Source organism: Culex quinquefasciatus, chromosome 2 (genome assembly GCF_015732765.1).
Source record: "Culex quinquefasciatus strain JHB chromosome 2, VPISU_Cqui_1.0_pri_paternal, whole genome shotgun sequence".
NCBI classification, from domain to species: Eukaryota; Metazoa; Arthropoda; class Insecta; order Diptera; family Culicidae; genus Culex; species Culex quinquefasciatus.
Genome location: NC_051862.1, coordinates 205,176,524 through 205,195,975, shown reverse-complemented (window position 1 = coordinate 205,195,975; position 19,452 = coordinate 205,176,524). Strand labels below are relative to the sequence as shown.

Genomic DNA, 19,452 nt, shown 5'->3' with positions numbered 1-19,452 from the left:
CCATCTGGCAGAATTTCCCCCAGATTCACCCCAGATTTCTGCCATGGTTTCTGGCGAATATGACACAAACCGGTCGTGCACGGTTCAACCGATTGAACCGGTTGATTTTTGTGCCAGATAGCTGGCAGAACTTTCGCCAGATTCATCTGGCGTTACGCAAAACTTGTCTAGGATAAGTGTGCCAAGTGTGTCTGAACTGTACGACAAACGTCCGCCAGCGCCAGACACTCAAATTTACCAGATTATTTTCCGAGTGGGAATCACCTCCAAGTCTCCTCCAAATCAGATGCGTCTCCCCTAAGTTATAATGAAAAAAGCATTTCTGGAGTTTTTTTTTTTTTAAAAGTCCAATAAACCAAATTTCCAGTTTTTGCTTTTTGGGTGTTTTTAGAACCGCCTTGAGTCAGGGGTATTGAAAAACACCCAAAAAGCAAAAACTGAAAATTTGGTTTATTGGTCCTTTAAAAAAAAAAAACTCCAGATTTCCATTTTTTTTCCAAGGGTTCAAAGAGCCTACAAGTGTTAAGACCTGATTTTTCAGCCTAAAAAATATTTCCATTGGAAAGTTTGCCCAATTTCTCATAAGAAGATTGCCTTTGAAGAACGTGCAAACTGGGGATTTACAATATGTGTCTTTTCATTTCACATTATTCTAGAATTTTGCTAACTTTTATTTAACGTGCTCTAAAAACATAAACAAAACGTACGCAGCCATTGTAGTGACGTCTCGAGCCAAACATTTATTTTTCAATGAAAATGGTTTTCATTCATCAAAATTGATTTTTGAATAAAAAATAATTTATTCTTGTGACCTGATTAAACATAATAAATATTATTTTTTAAATTATGGATGAACTTGACGTCAAACCCAACATCAAGGTCGAAGCCGTTGACTGGGTAAGCATTTTCAAGGTGTTAAAAAATTTAAAACAAAATTCACATCTTTTCTTAACATTATAGTCCGAACCACCGGCCAACTTCCACCATCCGGAAGTTCCCGTTGCACTTCCGGACCAGAAACCGAACATCTCAAACTTCAGCTTCCCAAGCGTGGTAAAGGAGGAACTGATCTTAGAGGATGACACCCCACCTTTTGAACCGGCTAGCGGCGTCCCTGACGGTCCGGAACCGGTTACACCCGGCTTGAACCAGTACGCCTCTGCTGAGCAGGACAGTAACGGTCCCAGCAGCGACATCACTCCCGGAAAATTTGCATGCACAATTTGCCAGCTGGTAAGGTTGAGAGGTTTGCGTCATACTCGTAGTGGCGTGATGTAAACAAGGGCGTCTGTGTGAAGTGTCACTACTAACAAAATAATTATTTTGCAGTCGTTTCCTAAAAGCGCGATATACAGCGGCACCAGCGGGAAGAACATAAGCAGCTGTATTTCTGCAACACCTGCGATAAGGTATGCAATTGGAATTTGTTCACAATTCTTACAACAAATAATTAAATCTTTCTCCAGAGTTTCGACAAGCCGTGCCGTCTGAAGCGGCACGCGCCAAGCTGCAAGGGACGCCCTCTGTACTGTGCCACGTGCGACAAGACGTTCGACGCAGTGAAGGCGTGGTACAAACACCGTGCCAGCCATCGGAACGTAGAGAGTAAAAAGTTCCAGTGTCAGTTGTGTCATAAGGTCAGGGATGTTTAGGGTTTTATTGAAATTGAACTAATTTTGGGACGTTTCCTTTCAGCCATTCACTGCCCGATCCGGCTCGCTTCAGCACGAGTGGGAAGTTCACAAGTTTATTCGGCCTGAGCTGGCTGACGAAGTTACGATTTGCAAAATGTGCAACAAACCGTGCTACTCGAAGGATTCTTACGAACAGCACTTGCAGTCGCACATGCATATCGAAAATAAGACTTTCCAGTGTAAAATTTGTGAGAAAGTAAGTTGATTCAGAGGTATCTGATCAATATGACTTATTTTTTTTTTATTTATAGTGCTTTGGATCGGAAAACTGTCTCAAGGGTCACACAACTCGGCAAGAGTGCGAGAAAAAGGTGATGTTGGGCGCGAATGGCGTTTACAATTGTTTCGAGTGCAGCAAAACGTTTTCGCAGCAAATTTTTCTGATCCGACACATGCGTCGGCACGCCCACATCATCAACGGTACCTACAAGTGTGACCTCTGTGGGAAGGTAAATTCTTAGCATCTTACAAATATCGTAAATTTCTAAAAAATGAGAAACTTTTCAGCACTTTGCCTCCAACAAAGAACTCCAAACCCACACGAAAAACTTCCACGAATTGCGGAAACCCTCGGCGGTGGATCTTATCCTGACCGACGAGCGGGGCCACTTCAAGTGTCCCAAGTGTGACACGACGTACGAGAATCGTCAGTCCTGCCTGAAGCACATCCTGCGCCACGAGGCGCTCGAAACGGGCAAGTATCGGTGCCAGATTTGTGGGCGCGCTTGCACCACAAAGGTCGTGCTGGAAAAGCACCTCAAAACTCATGAACCCAAGCAGAATGGTCACTCGGAGCATAAGAACCAGAACATGCTTGCGCACAACACCAGCCTGCAATTGAACGGAGAGTCAAGCAGTGCCGCGGAGGGTTTGTCCACCAAAGACACACAGGTGGCCTGAAACTGAGTGATGTACGTTGAGGCAAACAATCATTAAAGAACTCTTATTGATGGACCTCTGTCTGTTAGTCTGTGTTACAAAAAGGAGCTCAAGGAACGATCAAGATCACAAAAAAAATTTTCTTGAGCGGTCCCTTATAAGGCCGAATCTTAAAAAGCTGAAACTAAGATATTAAAAAAATAAATATAAAAAACGGGAGCCCAGAAATTGAAAAAAAAAATAATTAGATCAAATATCATGATTCAAAAATTTCAAAAAAATCTGGGAATTCAACATTCAGGAATTTCAAATTTTGAACAGAGACATTAAATTAAAAAAATCGAAACTCAAAAAAATCTAAAATTTCAAAAGAACAAAATTTAGAACATTAAAAAACAAAACAAAAATAACACAAAATACTTCTAGAAAAATTTACTATTCAACAATTTAAAAATTCAGTTAATTCTATAATTTAAATATTGAAAAAAAATATAAGTTTAATAAAAATCTAAAAATTCAAAAATACTGGAGTTTGAAAATTCAAAAATTGAAATATTCCAAATTTCAGAAATAAAAGCTCAAAAATTCTAAGTTCTAAGATTTTCTAAAATTTCAAAATTCAGACAATCAAACATTTGAAGTTCAGATGGTCAAAATTTTAAAATCAATATTAATAACTCAAACCCACTTGAATTTAGGAGTCTCAAAAAATATTCTGCGAGTAATAAAACCAAGATTTTATAAATTTAATAAATCAAGGATGTAAGAATATAAAAAAAGTAAATGTTTGGAATTTAAAAAAAGAAACAAATTCAAAAAAATTAAAATGAAAATTTTCAAAGGTTAAGAAATTCTAAAATTTGAAAGCTGATAAAACGATAAACGAAAGCGATATTACAAAATAAAATAAAAATGTAAAGTTCCATAATTTCAAAATTGTCAAAATTCAAATTTCAATAATCTAGAACTAAAAAATAAATCTAAATCTTTGAAACACAAAAAACTTAAATTAAAAAAAATAAGCTATAAAAAGGAAAAACATAAAACTACTGAAATGAAGGAGTTCTAAAATTAAAAAAAAATCATTTTATCAGAAATTGGGACGCTCCAAAGTTTAAGAAAAAAATTGCGGTAAAAAAAATCATTTAGAAATTCAAAAGCTTAATTTTTTTTTTAAATCTGTTAACAAATTTTAATCTGTTTGACAACTTTGAATACAGTTCGTACTTGATTATCAGGTGGCCTCTGATGATTACCCCTCGTTTGAGTGCCGTCAAATGACAGCACTAATACATGTAACGCGCGTTCTCTATCTGACCTTAAATAAACGAGCTTGCGCTCTGTTCGGCCTCTTTATACGCTGATACTCGAACTGTTAACAACTCGTTTTTTCCTGCTCCGCAAATCACACTTTAACGTCTTTCCCCGGTTATATTAGCCTCGTCAAAACTTTCTTCAGGCATTCGAAATTTTACTCCAAAAATGCTCGAAAGTTATCTGTTTTTCTGTTGGCTAAATCTGGCGGTAAGCATTTTATAATTATAATTTTTTAAATTGTTAATTGTCTTGTTTTTGAAATCTTTTTTTTTTCATTTTTGGAAAATTTAATAATTTAAGCTTCTTTTTTTTGCATGACTTTCTAGTCAGAAATTTACCAACACACTCAAAGAATGTTTACATGACAGCTGCGGGTTTGTTTGCATCAGATCTGCTATCTCTTTTGTAGTAGGCCATGCTAACTGCCAGCACTCCCAACATAGTTCGTTCCCGGCCACCCAACACGCCGGACGGAATAAACAGTTTTCTCAGTAACAAACTGTCTTTCACTGTAGCTTAGCAATAGTTACAACATTTGGCGACGAGGAGGAGAAAATTTTCCTGGAACTTTCTCGAAGTCAACTCAAGCCCCCCAGGAAAATGTCTGACGTGGATCTTCGGCAAGTTATCCTCAGGCTGGACGCGCTCCTTGTAAAGCAAAACCTGATGTTGGAGAAATTTCAAGTTTCGCCAAGTTCCGAACCTGCCAACAACGAGCCCCAGGAGGAAGCACACATCTCTGTGTCTAGCGCACCGGAGAACCACGCTACGGAAGAGTGCCACCGTGTGGCCAACCTCAAGCAGGTCGTGCAGACGGACCTGAAGCAGAAGAAGAAGCACATCCGCATCGCGCTCAACGGGACGACCGTACCGATGCAGCTGGATACTGTTTCCGACACCACGCTGTGTGCCATGAATCCGGATCAACACCACGAATCGCTTGGACGCTGCAAGACAGTTCTGCGTGCCAAGAATCTGGAAGCATCCTCGGAACCGCTTGGACACAGCGCTCGCACACACAATCCGCAAGACAACGAGGCCGTCATCGATCCAGATCAACCCGTCGATCTGGCCGTCTACAAATTATGAATAAGAAAAACGGGAAGAATTGATGAAACCAAATAAATTGCCTCAAAACTCAAAAAAAAAAAAATTAAAAGCTACAAATTAATTACAAGAAAAAATTTACGCAAAAGTTCATCAAACTGCGAGAACCAAAAAAAATCAAACAAATGAAAAAATAGCCAGAAAAAAATCAATTCGCTTAAGAAAATTTACGTGCCAAATCTTGTTGGGCGCCAAATGTAACCGGAGGCGGTCGGTCGGATCGCATTGGCGTAATTAAACGAATGGCTTAAGCGCCACTCCCAAAGGAGACCATTCATCATGTGCTGCTTTGCCCAGCTATGAGACCCTGCCACAGGGCGGGTGTATCCTTGATGCCAAAATTTGCGATTGAGAACGATCCGACTCATCCGAGAACTCGGCGGTTAGCCGAGGCGCTACAAACGGAAGAAAAAGATCGCAAACTCAAAAAAAATACCTCAGATCTAGAAAACAAAAGATTGTACTTGCCCCGTTCTTATCATCACAGGTAGAAAATCTCCCCAATCAAATTTCCCCAGAACGCTTCAGAAGCCAGAATGGTGGAACCAAACATAAAAACTACCGCGAAAGTCGTGGAAAGATATCCCAGAAAACATCAGAAAAAACTACAAAATTACTCTAGAAACTCAAAAAACGTATATTCAGGTTCGCATTTTCGTAGCTACAATTTTATTTAATTACAAAAAAATACTTCGGGCCCTACGAGATTCGATCCAGAGATCTTCTGCATGCTAGTCTACCACGGTACCTCGGTACCACAAGAGAATTTCTGTCTCTCTACCTGACGGCAGTGCACTGCCTGGCTAGTAGTGTGCGTTGGCTTGGGGGGCGAAATTCATTCGGGGATCGCTATAATTCACTGGGGCTTGCGATCACGCAACATAACATGGGGGTGGCTTATGTTGCCCACTGGGTTGGCGGAAAGAGTGATCGATCATGCGCATGTCGAAAAAGAGTTTGTACTTACACGACCATGGATTTACGTGTGTTGGTTGGCGATCCGGCGATCAGGTGGTGGCGCGCTTACCGCTTCGGCTACGGCGAGATGGTTCTGCCGGCGGCTAACAGCAGACGGGTTGGCACTATCGGCGTGCGTTCGGCATCACTTCCGGTGTGCGGGGGCGCACAGGGGTGCAGCTAGGATGCTGCGATGATAGCGTCGGTTGCGACGACGGCGCGGATGCGCGCGGGAACTTGGTGGTGTACCTAGGCCTCCACGAGGCCGTCCCGGTTCGGTCGGTTGGTGATCGAGGGTTCGACCGCGGCGTGTGTTGACGGACGCCGCCCAGCTCGTATGTTGACGGACGAGCTGCTTGGGGGTTCACCCCGGAACTTTGACCCCTTGATGGAGTCCAGAAGCGCTGGGTTGTCGGTTGGAGTGGTCGCTCTGCTACGGATGATGCCGGTCGCCACCTGGAGTATCAGGGTTTCAAACGGTTCCGCCACTACCCTACTCCTAACTCTACCTAGCCGCGAGCTTTCCTAAAAACGATTCCAAAACGGTCCTTCGACCACTCCTGCTTCCTCCACGATCAGGGTAAAAGTGCCCGAGTCGAAGTCCTAGAACCCTCAGTAGAGGTGCACTTAGAACAACTTCGGTTCTCTAGAACTCGAGCAACATTACAATTGCAATAATTGCGCGAGTTTAGCCGAAGCATCTCTTAAGAATTTGCAATCTCTGACTGCCGAACTGGAGTGCATCGACCTCCCGTTTGAGTCAAAAAGTGCTCTTGTCGCAAACTTTAGCATCTGAAGATTCTTCCTTCTTGTGCGGATCTCATAACAGGTCAAGGCAAAGTATTTTGAAAGTCTCCCATAAGGGGTGGCGCTCAACCCATGACATAATTAGGTCGAGGCGTAGCGCGCGAAGATAAGCCAACCATAATTATGGCACGATAAAATATTGGCGAATTCATCTTTTCTGTCTGCCGTTCTTACGGCAGAGGGTTGTACTGATGGTACTGCTACAAAGTCCAACCTACGACGATTCCCGCACGGAGCCCTCCGACAGTGTTCCCGGACCCGATCATCATCCGTCGCCGGCATCGAGCGACGCCATCAAGCTTGCCGACACCAGTTCCTGCGCCAACGCCGGCCATCTGGATCCTCATCCTTGGTTGGTGGCCCTGGGAACATTCCGGAAGCTCTCAACGAAGATTAAGCAACGCATCACTTCAACGGCTGCAAGAGGTCTCAAAAATCTCGCCGAAGGAGGAAAAGCGGTCACAGATCATTCCACAAACATGAAGAATCATCTCGAGCCGTCATTCGTCGATCGCGGACCACACCTGGCTTGGCCGCCGCGAGACTAACTGGTCCACCGGTGAAGCAGTTCAGTAGCAGGAAGATTGGCCGTCCGCCAAATCTCCTAAAGGGGGAGATGTAGTAGGCCATGCTAACTGCCAGCACTCCCAACATAGTTCGTTCCCGGCCACCCAACACGCCGGACGGAATAAACAGTTTTCTCAGTAACAAACTGTCTTTCACTGTAGCTTAGCAACAGTTACAACATCTTTCTAGCAAACGTTTTTTATCATGCGACTTCTAGCTGTTATTTTACTGACCGCCCGATATGTCAGCCAACATATTTCGCAGGGACTGTGACAGCTCGAGCTCGATTTGCATCAGGGCCGAGATCAGGACACTGTGACGAGAAGATATGCATTTTTGGGATTATGCCTAGAAAGTCTTATTTTGATTTTTTTTTTCATTCCGAGCTCCGTACTTAGCTTGTAATAGAATAACATTTCAGTTTATCCAACATTTATTTTAAAATAAAAAAAAAAATGTGTTTGCTGTACATATTAGATTTGCCTCGCATTAAGAAGAAAATATATGAGAAGTCCTTGAAAGTTATGTTAGGATAATTTAATTGCTTCTTCAGTGTGTTTACTTTTATGAACCACAAGTTCGGATTTGGATCCCATTTTCTGAAAGGAAAAGACAATCAGTACACATTTCCAATCCACCATACCATGTAACAAGAAGCCAACCTTCCCACAAACGCTGCACTCAAACGCCCCGCTCCGTTTGGCCTCGTGCCTCTGGAGGTGCGAGACTAGCGACAGCCGCGAAGCACAGATAAAGTCACACTCGGAACACTTTAGCTCTTCCAGCGTGTCCTTGCCGCCGTGGATGGTCTCGTGTCTGGCCAGTATTACCCGCGAGCCGTAGAACTTGGCGCAGACCTTGCACTGAAATGTGCCTTTTTCCACAGCGTCATGCCGCTGGACGTGTTGAATAAGAAATTGTCTTCGCGCAAACTTTTTCCCGCACTCGGGACATTCGAAAGAGAGGCTGTCTAGTTCGGTTTGCGTTTTAATCTTTCCCGTTCGATGTTTTTCGATGTGTGCCAACAGGCTCCTTCTGGTTGGGCAGCACTGAAAGTAAGATATTTTTCAAACTGAGGTTTCGATATGAATTTAGGAACTTACCGTGCCGCACGATTCACACTTGAAGGTCCCAATTCTAACGTGAACGTGTCCTTGAGCATGAGTGAAATAGACTCGCTGTTTCGTGAATATAATCGCACAATCGGGACACTTGTAAACGGTGTGGTTGTTTCTTTCCAAGATTATTGGGGGCACTTTCTCTGTAGAAACAATCGTCATTTGTTGCTTCCTAGCGTGCATCTCCTCGTGTCTTATCAGCTCTCGTTTATCTCCGCAACGCTGGAAATGTTGAACAAACCAATGTAACTTGCAAAAACAATTTAAAACATCAGTAACAAAAGATACCACATCGCACAGCTTGCACGGAAATTTGCTCTCCTTGATCGCTTCGTGCCGTTTGTTATGACGATCCAACAGCCGCTTTTCCCAAAATGTTTTGTTACAAACGGTACATTTGAATTCGCTGTCTCCATCTATCGACGAATCGTCCGAACCTGATTCCTCCTCGCTGCTTGATTCACTTGACGTGACGTCCTTTTGAGCTTCGTGCTCCACTTGATGTTTTTCCAGGTACTTTTTGTTAGCGAACGTCTGTAAATTTCATTCAATATTTACTTGTACGCACGAATATGCTCTACTCTTCGCTTACCAATGGACACAAATTGCACTGGATCCTTTCCCGCTTTATAAAACCATGTCTCAAAAGATGACGCAAGCCTAGGTGTCGTTGTTCAAAGGTTTTCTCACATGCGGAACACTTGTAGATGCCATCTAATTCCTTCAGAGTTGGTTCGGGACATATCAAACCATACGGGTCACTTGATATCCGGGACTTTTGTTTCTCGTGAACTTTTTCATGCCTCTTTAGCTCGGCATTTGTTTTGAAAAGCTTAAAAAAATGTTTTTAGATTTTAAATTGTTAGGATCCTTACGAAAAATACATACCAACTCGCAAGGCGTGCACTTGTACAATTGTTGCTTCAGAGCGACGTGGTGCCGAGCATGGATGGTGTATTGGAACCGGAACTCGAAACGCTTGTCGCAGTCAGTACACATAAGGAAGCCTTTTTCGTCCTTTTCTACCACTTTGGGGACCTGTTCCGATTCCGACTCGCTAGAAGACTCCTTGATCAACTTTTGCGCTTGAGGCTTTTTATTCTTTTTGTGCACAACTTGTTCATGTTTTTTAAGTGCGTATGTGTCGAAAAAACACTGTAAAAAAAAGGTCAAAAGCTGTTTTTTTACATTAACCTATATTTCTCGTACCTTATCGCATGGTTCACACTTGAATTTGCCTGCCTTCACATTTCGATGATAGTAGGTGTGCTGGTAAAACCGGTAGGGATTGCCGAACACTTTGTCGCACTCTTTGCAGACCCAGGATCTGCCATCGGCAGAAACGGGATTTTTTACCGCTTCCGGCTTGCTCGTCTTCTTTGTCAACTTCTTCGCTCGAGTCTTTTTCTCCTTTTGGTGCACATTTTTGACGTGTTTCGCAAGCGCACTTTTGCCCCTAAAACACTGCCAAAAAACGGTGTTAGAAACTATTGTTTAACTTGAACAAAAAATGTTATGTACCTTCTCACATGTTTTACACTTGAATTTGCCTGCCTTCACAACACGATGATCGTAGGCGTGTTTATAAAATGCGGAGCCATTTGTGAACGTTTTGTTGCACTCTTTGCAGACCCAGGTTTTTTCAGCTGCAGGCACGGGATTTTTCGGGCACTTATGACTGCCCAGCGTGCTGATGTTTACGAAACGCTGGAAAAATGTTTTAACATTTAGTCCAAAATTTTGCGAAACGACTTGAAACGCCTGAAGATGAAACACCCTTTCCCCTCTTGGAAAGTCGTACAACGCAGGTTCGTTAATTCAAACGTCAAAACTAAATTGTCAAACTAATATCGACATTTCACCCCAATTGGGTACTAAAGTCCTATGTCAATATTTATGTACAATGGTAAAAAACACGATTAAAAACCATTTCTGACTTGATTTCTGATCACATTTTTTCATTTTAATGCAAGAAAAGTTATTGACAAGACAACATTTTTTTAATGGATCATCTATGGTCCCCTTGGAACGAGCTGTCAAGAAGGACCGCGAGGTTAATTTTTCAAAATTGATTTAAAAATCCATTTTAAAATCTTTATGGTCGTACAAAGGGTCATTGTACTCAGAAAAATAAGCTTTATCGCTGTAAACAATAATATCAGCAATCTAAGCTTCATTTTAGAACCCAATTGTTGGTCTAATTCCTCCTCTGTATTCAAGAATCGTAAGTTCTTCGTCATGATGGTTATGCTTGTAGCATTAACACTGCGCCTTTTTTTAAAACTCCATTCTAATAATTTTAAATATTTACCTTTTCACACTGCTGACACGTGAACCGACCAGATTCCAACATCTTGTGACGATATTTGTGCGATTTAAACGTGCCTGAGGAAGTGTACGATTTATTGCATTTTTCACAGTGCCATCTCTTTCGCCTAGGTTTTCTTTTTGAAGATTTCGGTTTCTTCTTCAGGTCATCATTTTGCGGATTATTTGCCGGAACTTCAGCTTGACCACCATCTTTTTCGGGTATTGGATTGAGGACGTCTTCATTAATTATTATAGATTCAACCATTTTTTGTTTGCCTGAGATAATTTAAATTCACTTTGAGGAAAATTAATTTAATGTTTGAGTGAGGAAACAGGGACCACCAACGGAAACAAGTCGGGATTGTTTACCTGTTATCGCGAGCTCTGAATGTTTGTTGACAGTAAACAAAGCAACAAGGGCAAACGTTTTGACAGTTGAACATGTATTCCTTAAAGTACGCAGCCACCGGCAAGCTGATTCTGAACCAAAACAATCAATCTAGCTAAATGATTTAAGTTTAATTTCGTTTCAAATACTTGTTTGTACATTATTGTTGGAATCAATTGCATTGCCAGGTATGTGCCAGGTTATAACGTTAAGGAGCTATTAGACTATGGCAAACCAACAAACAAACTCGCGCTTTTTGTGTTCGACAGTTTGCCAAACACGCAAACTTGTTTGCAAAAAACTCGCCAAACAAAGGCAAATTTTGACCTGAGCTTTTAACTTTTTTCAGCAGACAATTTTTGTATGTTTTAAGAATAGATTTTTTTTTTTATATAAATTCCTGGACAGGATTTTCAAGACGACATTCTGCCGCGTCGATTGATGTTTAAAGTGTAAGTATAAAAGTTGGTACTTTAGAGGAATTTTATGTACTTTTACATCAAAAAAAGTTTGCATTAAAGTACAGACAAATATTTGACAAACTGTATCAAACCAAAAGTTTGATTGTTTGCGAGTTAGTTTGCCATAGTCTAATAGCTCCTTTGAAACACTTGAACAAAATTTGATTATGTTTAGGATAGAATAAACCAAATTTTTCAACTGTTTTTTATGGTTTTCTTTCTATTGTGAAAATTCTAAACACAATTAAACGAACCATCTTCAGAACGTCGACGAAACTCTATCATGGACGGAACATCAAGCTCGCCGGGGCGTCCCAAGCGGAATGTGACCATACGAGATTACAGCCTGGTATGTTGAAAAACCAATAGTTTTAAGTAAAATTTATCTTTAAATATCTATTTTTTCTCAGCTGTTCAAGCGACCACCGAACATCCAGAAGACCAAGAGTGCTCGTGTTCCGAGCAGCGAATTCTGGACGAATCGGGAAGTTGCAGTCAAAGAGGAAGTGCCATTTGTAGTCTACGAAACGGATGCCAATCTGAGCGAGGAAATCGATATCAAACCGGAACTCGAAGACGGTTCCAGTGGTGCCGAGGTTGATGCGACATCGTTTTCCGAAGCTATCGTAAAGGACGAACTTATCATAGAGGATGTCTTGGATGCCGTGGAGGAGGAGGATGTAGAGTGGGTGGTGGAAGAAGGTCAGGTTGAGGACCGTCCAGCTCAGGACGATGTTAGGCTTGAAAGCAACGTTTCATGTGGGAAGGAACGTGTGGATCTTAAAAGGCGTGGTCGACCGCCTAAATCGAAAAAAATAGTGAAAAGGGTTAAAAAGTCAGAGCTCGGGAAATCCGATGCCGATATTTTGATCTCCAGCGGGCGCAAGTTCAAGCGAAAACATCTGTGCGAAATATGCGGAAGAAAGTTTACCAACAGGAAGGGTCTCTCCGTTCATAAGCAGGCCCACGCAAAGCGACAGCCTTCGGTGGTGGTCACAGAACCGCCGCAGGTTCCCACGCCGGATAAAAGTGGCCTCTTCCAGTGTTCCGAATGTTCGAAAAGGCTGACGTCGCGCGAAAATTACGTTGCCCATTACAAGTGGCACATGTATCTGAAACAGATCGGCATTGAGTGCAACGTCTGCGGTGAGGTATGCGATTTGGAATGCTTCTAAATGTTGTAACGCTGAATGATTCTTTTTTTTTTCTTTCAGTTGTTTGAATTCCAGAATACACTCAAAATGCATTTGAGAACACATGTGAAAGACATTGACTCAAGCGTGAAGGTTGTCGAGGATGAAAACGGATTGTTCAGATGTTCCGAGTGCATGAGCACTCACGTTAGTCGAGTCAACTGTATCAACCATATCCGGACCCATGCCAACAACTTCCGGTGTGCAACCTGTGGAAAGGTAAGGACAAAACAAAACTAACGACACGTAGTATAGTTTTGATTTTCCAGTTCTGGGAGTCGGAGAAGCATCTTCGGAAGCACGAGAAGATTCACGAGAGAACACTCGCCAATTCCATCGTAGTCGAAACGAACGAGAACGGATTGTTCAAGTGCAGCGAGTGCCCCAAAGTCTACATCCAGCGAACTCTATGCGTCAGCCATATGCATCGCTTCCATGGGATAAAACCTTTTAAAATCCAGACCGAGCCAACTCCTCCGGAAGGTGCCGAAACATTCAACAAATGTCCAGAATGTAGCAAAACATTTACGAATCCAGTCGCCTACGATCAGCACATGCGAAGACATCGAAACGTCAGCGAAGGTCGCTTCAAGTGCAAGGAATGCGGACAGGTAAGCAATTCAACTGGCCTCCCAAGCTGTGAATACTGAATAAACCCCCTTTTTACCACCGCAGAACATGCCAACGAAGTCTATGCTCGGCAGCCACACCTTAATGCACCGGCGCCTCCGCCAAAATCCGGAAGGAAATTTCACCTGTGTCAAGTGCGACAGAGACTTTCCCAGCTGGAATTCATTGTCTCGTCATGTTACATCGCACAAAAGGATAACCAAAAATTGTCTCTACAAGTGCAAGATGTGTGAAATGGTATGAAAAAGTTTTTTTGAAATTTAAAACAAAATACTAATTAAAAAAAACGTCATTTTCAGACCTACGTTTCTCTGCAAGCCCTGGTCAAGCACCGATTGGTCAGCCATCCTGGAGACGATTTCGATCGGGAATCCACGATCGTAACCGAGTTGCCAGCGGAGGACGGCCTGAGTACGTCCGCCACGGTTGAGCTAAAATGTCCCGAGTGCGACAAAACCTACACGGACCGGGGGAAACTGCGAGTTCACCTAAACAAGCACAACAACATTAGGGCTGGGCGGTTCCAGTGTAAGCACTGTGGACGGGTATGATAACCTAATTTTTTAAAAACATATTAAAAATTATGAAATTAAAAAAAATCTTTGCAGAAGCACGGGACGCATGCAGAACTCAAGAAACATGAATTTAGTCATGAGATGATGCGGACGAAAAGAAAATGAAAACGTTTGCGCTCGAGAGGGTGATCGCTTTGTTTCGGTTGTACAACGAATAAATGATTTTATTATTTTAATGATGCTTTCAACTAAGATGAAACGGGACATCAGTTTTTAGATATCTTTTTTCCAGATTTTTAAGCGAAGATGGCGTTACGAATGGTGCACGCTCGAAATGTTAAAATCACGCAGTGATACTAACATTACAAAAAAAAGTGTGCCATGACATGACAGCCATCTTCACTTAAAAATCTGGATTCAAATCAATTCCTGAAAGCTTGCTATCGTCAGCAAAAAAAAAAGAATTTCTTAAAATTCTGTAATTATCCTTAAAACTGCGTTTAAAAACTCGAGTTGTGGTTCGATTTTTGGGAATGATCCCCAAGGTGCCATTGTCTTCTGGAGATTGATTTTGCAAAACTTCAGTTTGATCTTGGAGTTCATCCTTTTCATTCATCAATTTCGTCCTTTACTACGGTTTCGTAGCAGAATGATGTTGGCGGGCCCAGGAATTGAGTCAGAATCGGCCATTTATCGGTCTTTAGCGGCAGAAAGCTTTAATATCCACTGATTAACCCTTTCAGGCCTGATGGTTGATATATGACCCAAATATGAAAATTTCTAAAACTAGCCTATAATTTTCGTATGGTCAAAAGAATCATTTTCCCATCATTGAATAAAAAAATGTGTTTTTGAAAATTCAGGCCTGAAAGGGTTTAACGGTTAAACGTTTGGATGGATGAGGAACCTATAATCAAAATCAGAAACACTTGATTGTTTATTTCTGTTTGCTTGCTTATCAACAGCAACCTAGGTGCACCATAAATAAAAATCATGATTGGCCGAGTTCGTAATCCCACTTTAAAAAAAAATGTTATTTATATGAGTTGAACTGAGAAATGTGAGTACTTTAGTTAATTTGATTTGGTTAATTGGGTCCTAAAATGAAGCTTAGATTGCTGATATTATTGTTTACAGCGATAAAGCTTATTTTTCTGAGTACAATGACCCTTTGTACGAGCACAAAGAGTTTAAAATGGATTTTTAAATCAATTTTGAAAAATTAACCTCGCGGTCCTTCTTGACAGAAAAGCTCCTACTTGACAGCTCGTTCCAAGGGGACCATAGTTGATCCATCGAAAAAATGTTGTCTTGTCAAAAAAAAATTTTGCATTAAAATGAAAAAAGTGATCAGAAATGGTTTTTAATCGTGTTTTTTACCGTTGTTCATAAAAATTGACATAGGACGCATAGGACTTTACTACCCAATAAGAACTGTCAAAAATCCACCAAAGCATCCACAGGGTTGCGAATGAGCGAGCGCTCACGGAAAGCGTGCTCACTCCAGCTTGAGCGTGAGTTTTTAACAGGTAGCTCGTGCTCGCTCGGTGAGCCAACGTAGGTAGTTGTTTTCCCTGTTGAAGCATCTGCCTGTTTGAAACGAAGTTTCAAGAACTATCTCAGCACAGGCAGCAAAAACAAACAAGAATGTGGTCAAACAAACAAAAGTAAGCAATAAAATGGATTTAGTCAACGAACCGAAATATACTTTCTATTTAAATTCAGAATTAGCCAAGGGGCAGAATGATTCACTCTTGAGTGTGCTAACAAAGAGCTAACTCATTCTTAATGTAACAAATCATTGACGTGAAGAGATGCACTGATATGTACAAAAAAAATGTATTGATTGACAAATGTTTATTTTAAGTTTTTGAAATCCGGAGTTTTGAACAAAGTGGTTTTAAAAACACAAAAAAAAAGTTTTATTGGACCTTTAAAAAAACAGTAGTAAGCTTTATAAAAGTTATAATCATCCCTCATATTCGGAACATTTTAGAGAATGTCAATATTCAAAAAATCATTTATTGAATCTGTAATTGAATAGTTTCAGAGGCTTGGCAGCGGAAGTGTTAGATATAATTTACTTGACGGAAGAGAAGCCACCCTTTATGTGCTTAAACATAACAATGACAATTTATATTATTTCAAACACCAGCAATTTGGAGACTTTTTTGTAAAAAGAGAACTGTTTCAACAATTTAAATCTATTTTCTAGAATGAGAAAGAAAAAGATTAACTTTATAAAAATGATCAGCCGTTTCCAAGCACTGAACGATTTATTAAATGGAATGAATTTTGTTTAATGGTTGCTCATTCTGATCTGCACGCTGGAATGGTAGCTAACAAACTGTTTAGGTACATAGAACAGTTTAATTTTATATTTTAATCAACCAAGCATATAACATTGAATTGAACTTACCCCTAAGGTTTACAGACCTTTTTGTTCACGCGCTCATACCCTTCCTTTGTTTCCACTGACATGCTGCGCCTCAAGTACAAAATCTAACTAGGATTGAAAAACTAAAAACTGTTTCAAAAAGTTAAACGATTCGCGATACTTCCAAAGTGAGCGCTCCGTGAGCGAAAAATGAGCGCGAGGGTGGGGCAAACGCGAGCTGAAAAAATCGGAGCAAACGTGAGCGCGGGCAAACGTGAGCTAGCTCGCACAGCGCTCCTCCTCACGAATGAGCGAAAAGTGGGCGCTCACGAGCGCGTGAGGAACGCAACACTGAGCATCCACCACATTGATCGCATAAAAAACTGTGGTAGAAAAGTATCCACCGGCAGATACTTTGGTGGCTTTTCAACAGTTCGAATTATTTCAAGAAAATCCACCGCGGTTAACCAAATCAAATTAACAATAGAGTTATCTAAGCCCGATCTCACGCACACCAGCACGCCATTTGTTTTGCTGGAGGGTACAAAATTTAACCTCAATCTTTTTCGTGTACGTACACACAATACATGCGCACGTAGATAACTCTATAGTACTTTGTTGAAAAAGTGCGATAACCGAGGGGATAACAAACTCAGCTCATCAAGATTTTTATTTTGAGTGTATGAGAAATTAGTTATCTATTCAAGTTTACCGTGTAAATCAGCTGTCAAAACATACAAAACGCACGCAGCCATTTGTCGATTATACATTGATGTTTATAAACAAAATCTCAGAGCAAGCAATCTAGTGTTTCCTTTCCTGATTGTTGTTTCTTCTCACAAACACTTACCGTTCAAACGATAATAAATGGCCGAATCTAAACCATTTCCTGCGGTGGTCAAACAGGAGCCCGTGGACATCGAAGAACCAAGCTCGTTCTGTTACGAAACCATGGTAAAGGAAGAACTTATCATCGAGGACGAGCTCGAGCCCTCACCCGAAAAAGATGATGGCCAGGATCGAACTGCAGCAGACGAAAGCGACTTGGAGGACATTCCGAAATCCTCGAAAGGCCAGCCAAGCAACAAAAAATGGCACTGTGAAAAATGTAACAAGTCGTACCATAGCTCAGGTGCTTTCAGCACGCACAAGACGCGCCATAAAGCGTTTGAAACTGGCCGGTTCGCGTGTCAGCAGTGTGAAAAAGTAAATTATTCAAAAAGTTCACTTTCTAAGTAACTTATTTCTACTGGAATTGTGAAATCTTTTCAGCGATTTGGAGACAACCGTTCACTAAACCTTCACAAAAAGAAAGGATGTGAGGAGGAGTCTACAGAAAATTCCGATGGCAAATCCTGGGTCTGCGTAGAGTGCAACAAGACGTTTTCAAATCCTTACACCTTTCAACAGCACATTTACGCACATAGGGTTGTGTCGGCAGGCAAATACAAGTGTGAAACATGTGAGAAGGTACGGGTTAGTCATGAGAATAAAAACAATACTTTTATGAACTATTTTTGCAGTGTTTCAAGGGAAAATACGCGCTCACGAGACATGAACAAAATGCGCACCAAAAGAAGATAAAGACTGAAGCAAAACAGTTGGTCATAGACGCCAGAAAGTCGGAAGCAGAAAAGGTTCGCAAAGTTGTGGAAAAGGACGAAAATGGCTTCTTTAAGTGTCCGGACTGTGACAAGCGCTTCAAGTACCGATTAAAATATATTATCCATGCTCGGCGACATGTCGCTTTGAAGGAAGGATTTTACAAGTGCAAAATATGCGAATCGGTATGAAATTATTTATCTTGTAAATCTTCAAATTCCTGTTAATTTTTCATGTGACATTTTATGCAGGCTTTCAAATCAAGCGGCGAACGGAAGCAACATGAACGTACCCATGAGAAACACAATTCCAGAATGTTGGGCGACCCGTATGCGTTGATATGTCCCGAAGCAACTCTGACGGAAGAAAATGGCATGTTCAAGTGTTCAGCATGTGAGAAGACCTTTGAACAACGGCCCGAAGGTCTGCGTCATGTCCTGAGGCATGTCCATGTAAAGCGAGAAAGGGTCCAATGCGACTTGTGCCCTTTGGTAAGTGTTAAGTTAGCGTACTCATGCTAAAAGTATTTTATGAATACGAAACTTTACAGACATTTGCCAACAAAAAGTATCTCGAAAAACATCAAACAGAGCACGCGACTTCAAAGGACGTTACGGCTAGTGAATCAACCAGCAGCGGTGGCTCGGAAGATTCGGAAAAGGTTGAAGAAAGCGGGTTTAAGTGTACCGTTTGCAACAAGACATTTTGGAACGAGCGTCGATTCGATATTCACATTCAAAGGCATAAAGTTATCAAGGAGAGCAGATTTCCCTGCAAGCTGTGTGGTTTGGTAGTTATGATTAACTCATTTTTCTTCACTCTGTATGCAGTTTAAATTTGTAAAATATTTCCAGCGCTGTGGAAGCACAGCAGAATTAAGAAAACACGAGCAGACGCATGCTAGGAAACAACAGCCCATGCTTTTGTCTGGGGAGAAAGTGCCTCCGATAATTTTGGAAAGAAACAACCACACCGTTTACAAGTGTCCCGAGTGCGCCTTGATATTCACCAAACAGCGGGCCTATTTCATCCATGCCCAAAACCACCTTAACGTCAAAAACGGAACCTTCAAGTGTGAAACCTGTGGTACCGTATGTGTCAACCATGGATACCGTACTAAGGACTGCTATCATTTCTCTGATTGTTTTTTTTAGTGCTGCTCAAGCAGGAAGAAATTGGCGTTGCATATGGTACAACATCGAGAGGGAAAAGTTGTCATGCAAACACAGCCGGATAATCTTCTTTACGAATGCCCCGAATGTGGCAAAAAGTTTTCTCGTCGAGCTTACTTAATCAAACACGTGCAGAGGCATGAAGCCTTGGAAAATGGCACTTTCCAGTGCAAGGTATGTGCCAAGTTCTTTGGATCTCGTGTTCTACTAATCCGGCACGAAACGATCCATTGAGAGCGATTGCCCAAAGTTAACTGTAACAAAAATGCTGAAAAAAAATACAATACAATGTAGTATTTTTGGCTCCATAAACAAAATTTTTTTGATTGCTCATCCAACGATATATCGCATGAAAGAT

The 19,452-nt window shown here is 41.4% G+C and overlaps 3 protein-coding genes across 3 annotated transcripts; all 3 read left to right on the top strand.

The window, feature by feature from the left end:
* The first annotated feature begins 829 nt into the window (after positions 1–829).
* LOC6045416 lies at positions 830–1,609 on the top strand. Its single transcript, XM_038255625.1, has 4 exons — positions 830–897; positions 961–1,233; positions 1,330–1,409; positions 1,467–1,609. Exons 1-4 carry the CDS (start codon positions 847–849, stop codon positions 1,489–1,491), a joined length of 429 nt encoding a protein of 142 aa, XP_038111553.1. The 5' UTR covers positions 830–846; the 3' UTR covers positions 1,492–1,609.
* LOC6045414 (zinc finger protein 189) lies at positions 1,489–14,195 on the top strand. Its single transcript, XM_038255609.1, has 11 exons — positions 1,489–1,637; positions 1,696–1,890; positions 1,946–2,143; positions 2,202–2,388; positions 11,869–11,954; positions 12,016–12,756; positions 12,820–13,017; positions 13,068–13,409; positions 13,474–13,665; positions 13,728–13,973; positions 14,037–14,195. The coding sequence occupies exons 2-11, from the start codon at positions 1,789–1,791 to the stop codon at positions 14,106–14,108; spliced, it is 2,364 nt and encodes a 787-aa protein (XP_038111537.1). The 5' UTR covers positions 1,489–1,637; positions 1,696–1,788; the 3' UTR covers positions 14,109–14,195.
* A 2,877-nt stretch (positions 14,196–17,072) lies between these two features.
* On the top strand, positions 17,073–19,406 carry LOC6045413 (zinc finger protein 729). The gene is made up of 7 exons (XM_001862756.2): positions 17,073–17,526; positions 17,593–17,790; positions 17,844–18,107; positions 18,174–18,413; positions 18,473–18,712; positions 18,777–19,013; positions 19,077–19,406. Exons 1-7 carry the CDS (start codon positions 17,188–17,190, stop codon positions 19,326–19,328), a joined length of 1,770 nt encoding a protein of 589 aa, XP_001862791.2. The 5' UTR covers positions 17,073–17,187; the 3' UTR covers positions 19,329–19,406.
* Positions 19,407–19,452: the final 46 nt, after the last annotated feature.

Excerpts from the sequence above, each read along its gene's own strand:
- LOC6045414 (XM_038255609.1), top strand. The coding sequence starts at position 1,789 with ATGTGCAACAAACCGTGCTACTCGAAGGATTCTTACGAACAGCACTTG. Across the intron at positions 11,955-12,015 it reads CCATACGAGATTACAGCCTG|CTGTTCAAGCGACCACCGAA; the intron begins GTATGTTGAAAA and ends ATTTTTTCTCAG. Across the intron at positions 13,410-13,473 it reads AGTGCAAGGAATGCGGACAG|AACATGCCAACGAAGTCTAT; the intron begins GTAAGCAATTCA and ends TTACCACCGCAG.
- LOC6045416 (XM_038255625.1), top strand. The coding sequence starts at position 847 with ATGGATGAACTTGACGTCAAACCCAACATCAAGGTCGAAGCCGTTGAC. Across the intron at positions 898-960 it reads AGGTCGAAGCCGTTGACTGG|TCCGAACCACCGGCCAACTT; the intron begins GTAAGCATTTTC and ends TTAACATTATAG. Across the intron at positions 1,234-1,329 it reads CATGCACAATTTGCCAGCTG|TCGTTTCCTAAAAGCGCGAT; the intron begins GTAAGGTTGAGA and ends ATTATTTTGCAG.
- LOC6045413 (XM_001862756.2), top strand. The coding sequence starts at position 17,188 with ATGGCCGAATCTAAACCATTTCCTGCGGTGGTCAAACAGGAGCCCGTG. Across the intron at positions 17,527-17,592 it reads CGTGTCAGCAGTGTGAAAAA|CGATTTGGAGACAACCGTTC; the intron begins GTAAATTATTCA and ends AAATCTTTTCAG. Across the intron at positions 18,713-18,776 it reads CCTGCAAGCTGTGTGGTTTG|CGCTGTGGAAGCACAGCAGA; the intron begins GTAGTTATGATT and ends AAATATTTCCAG.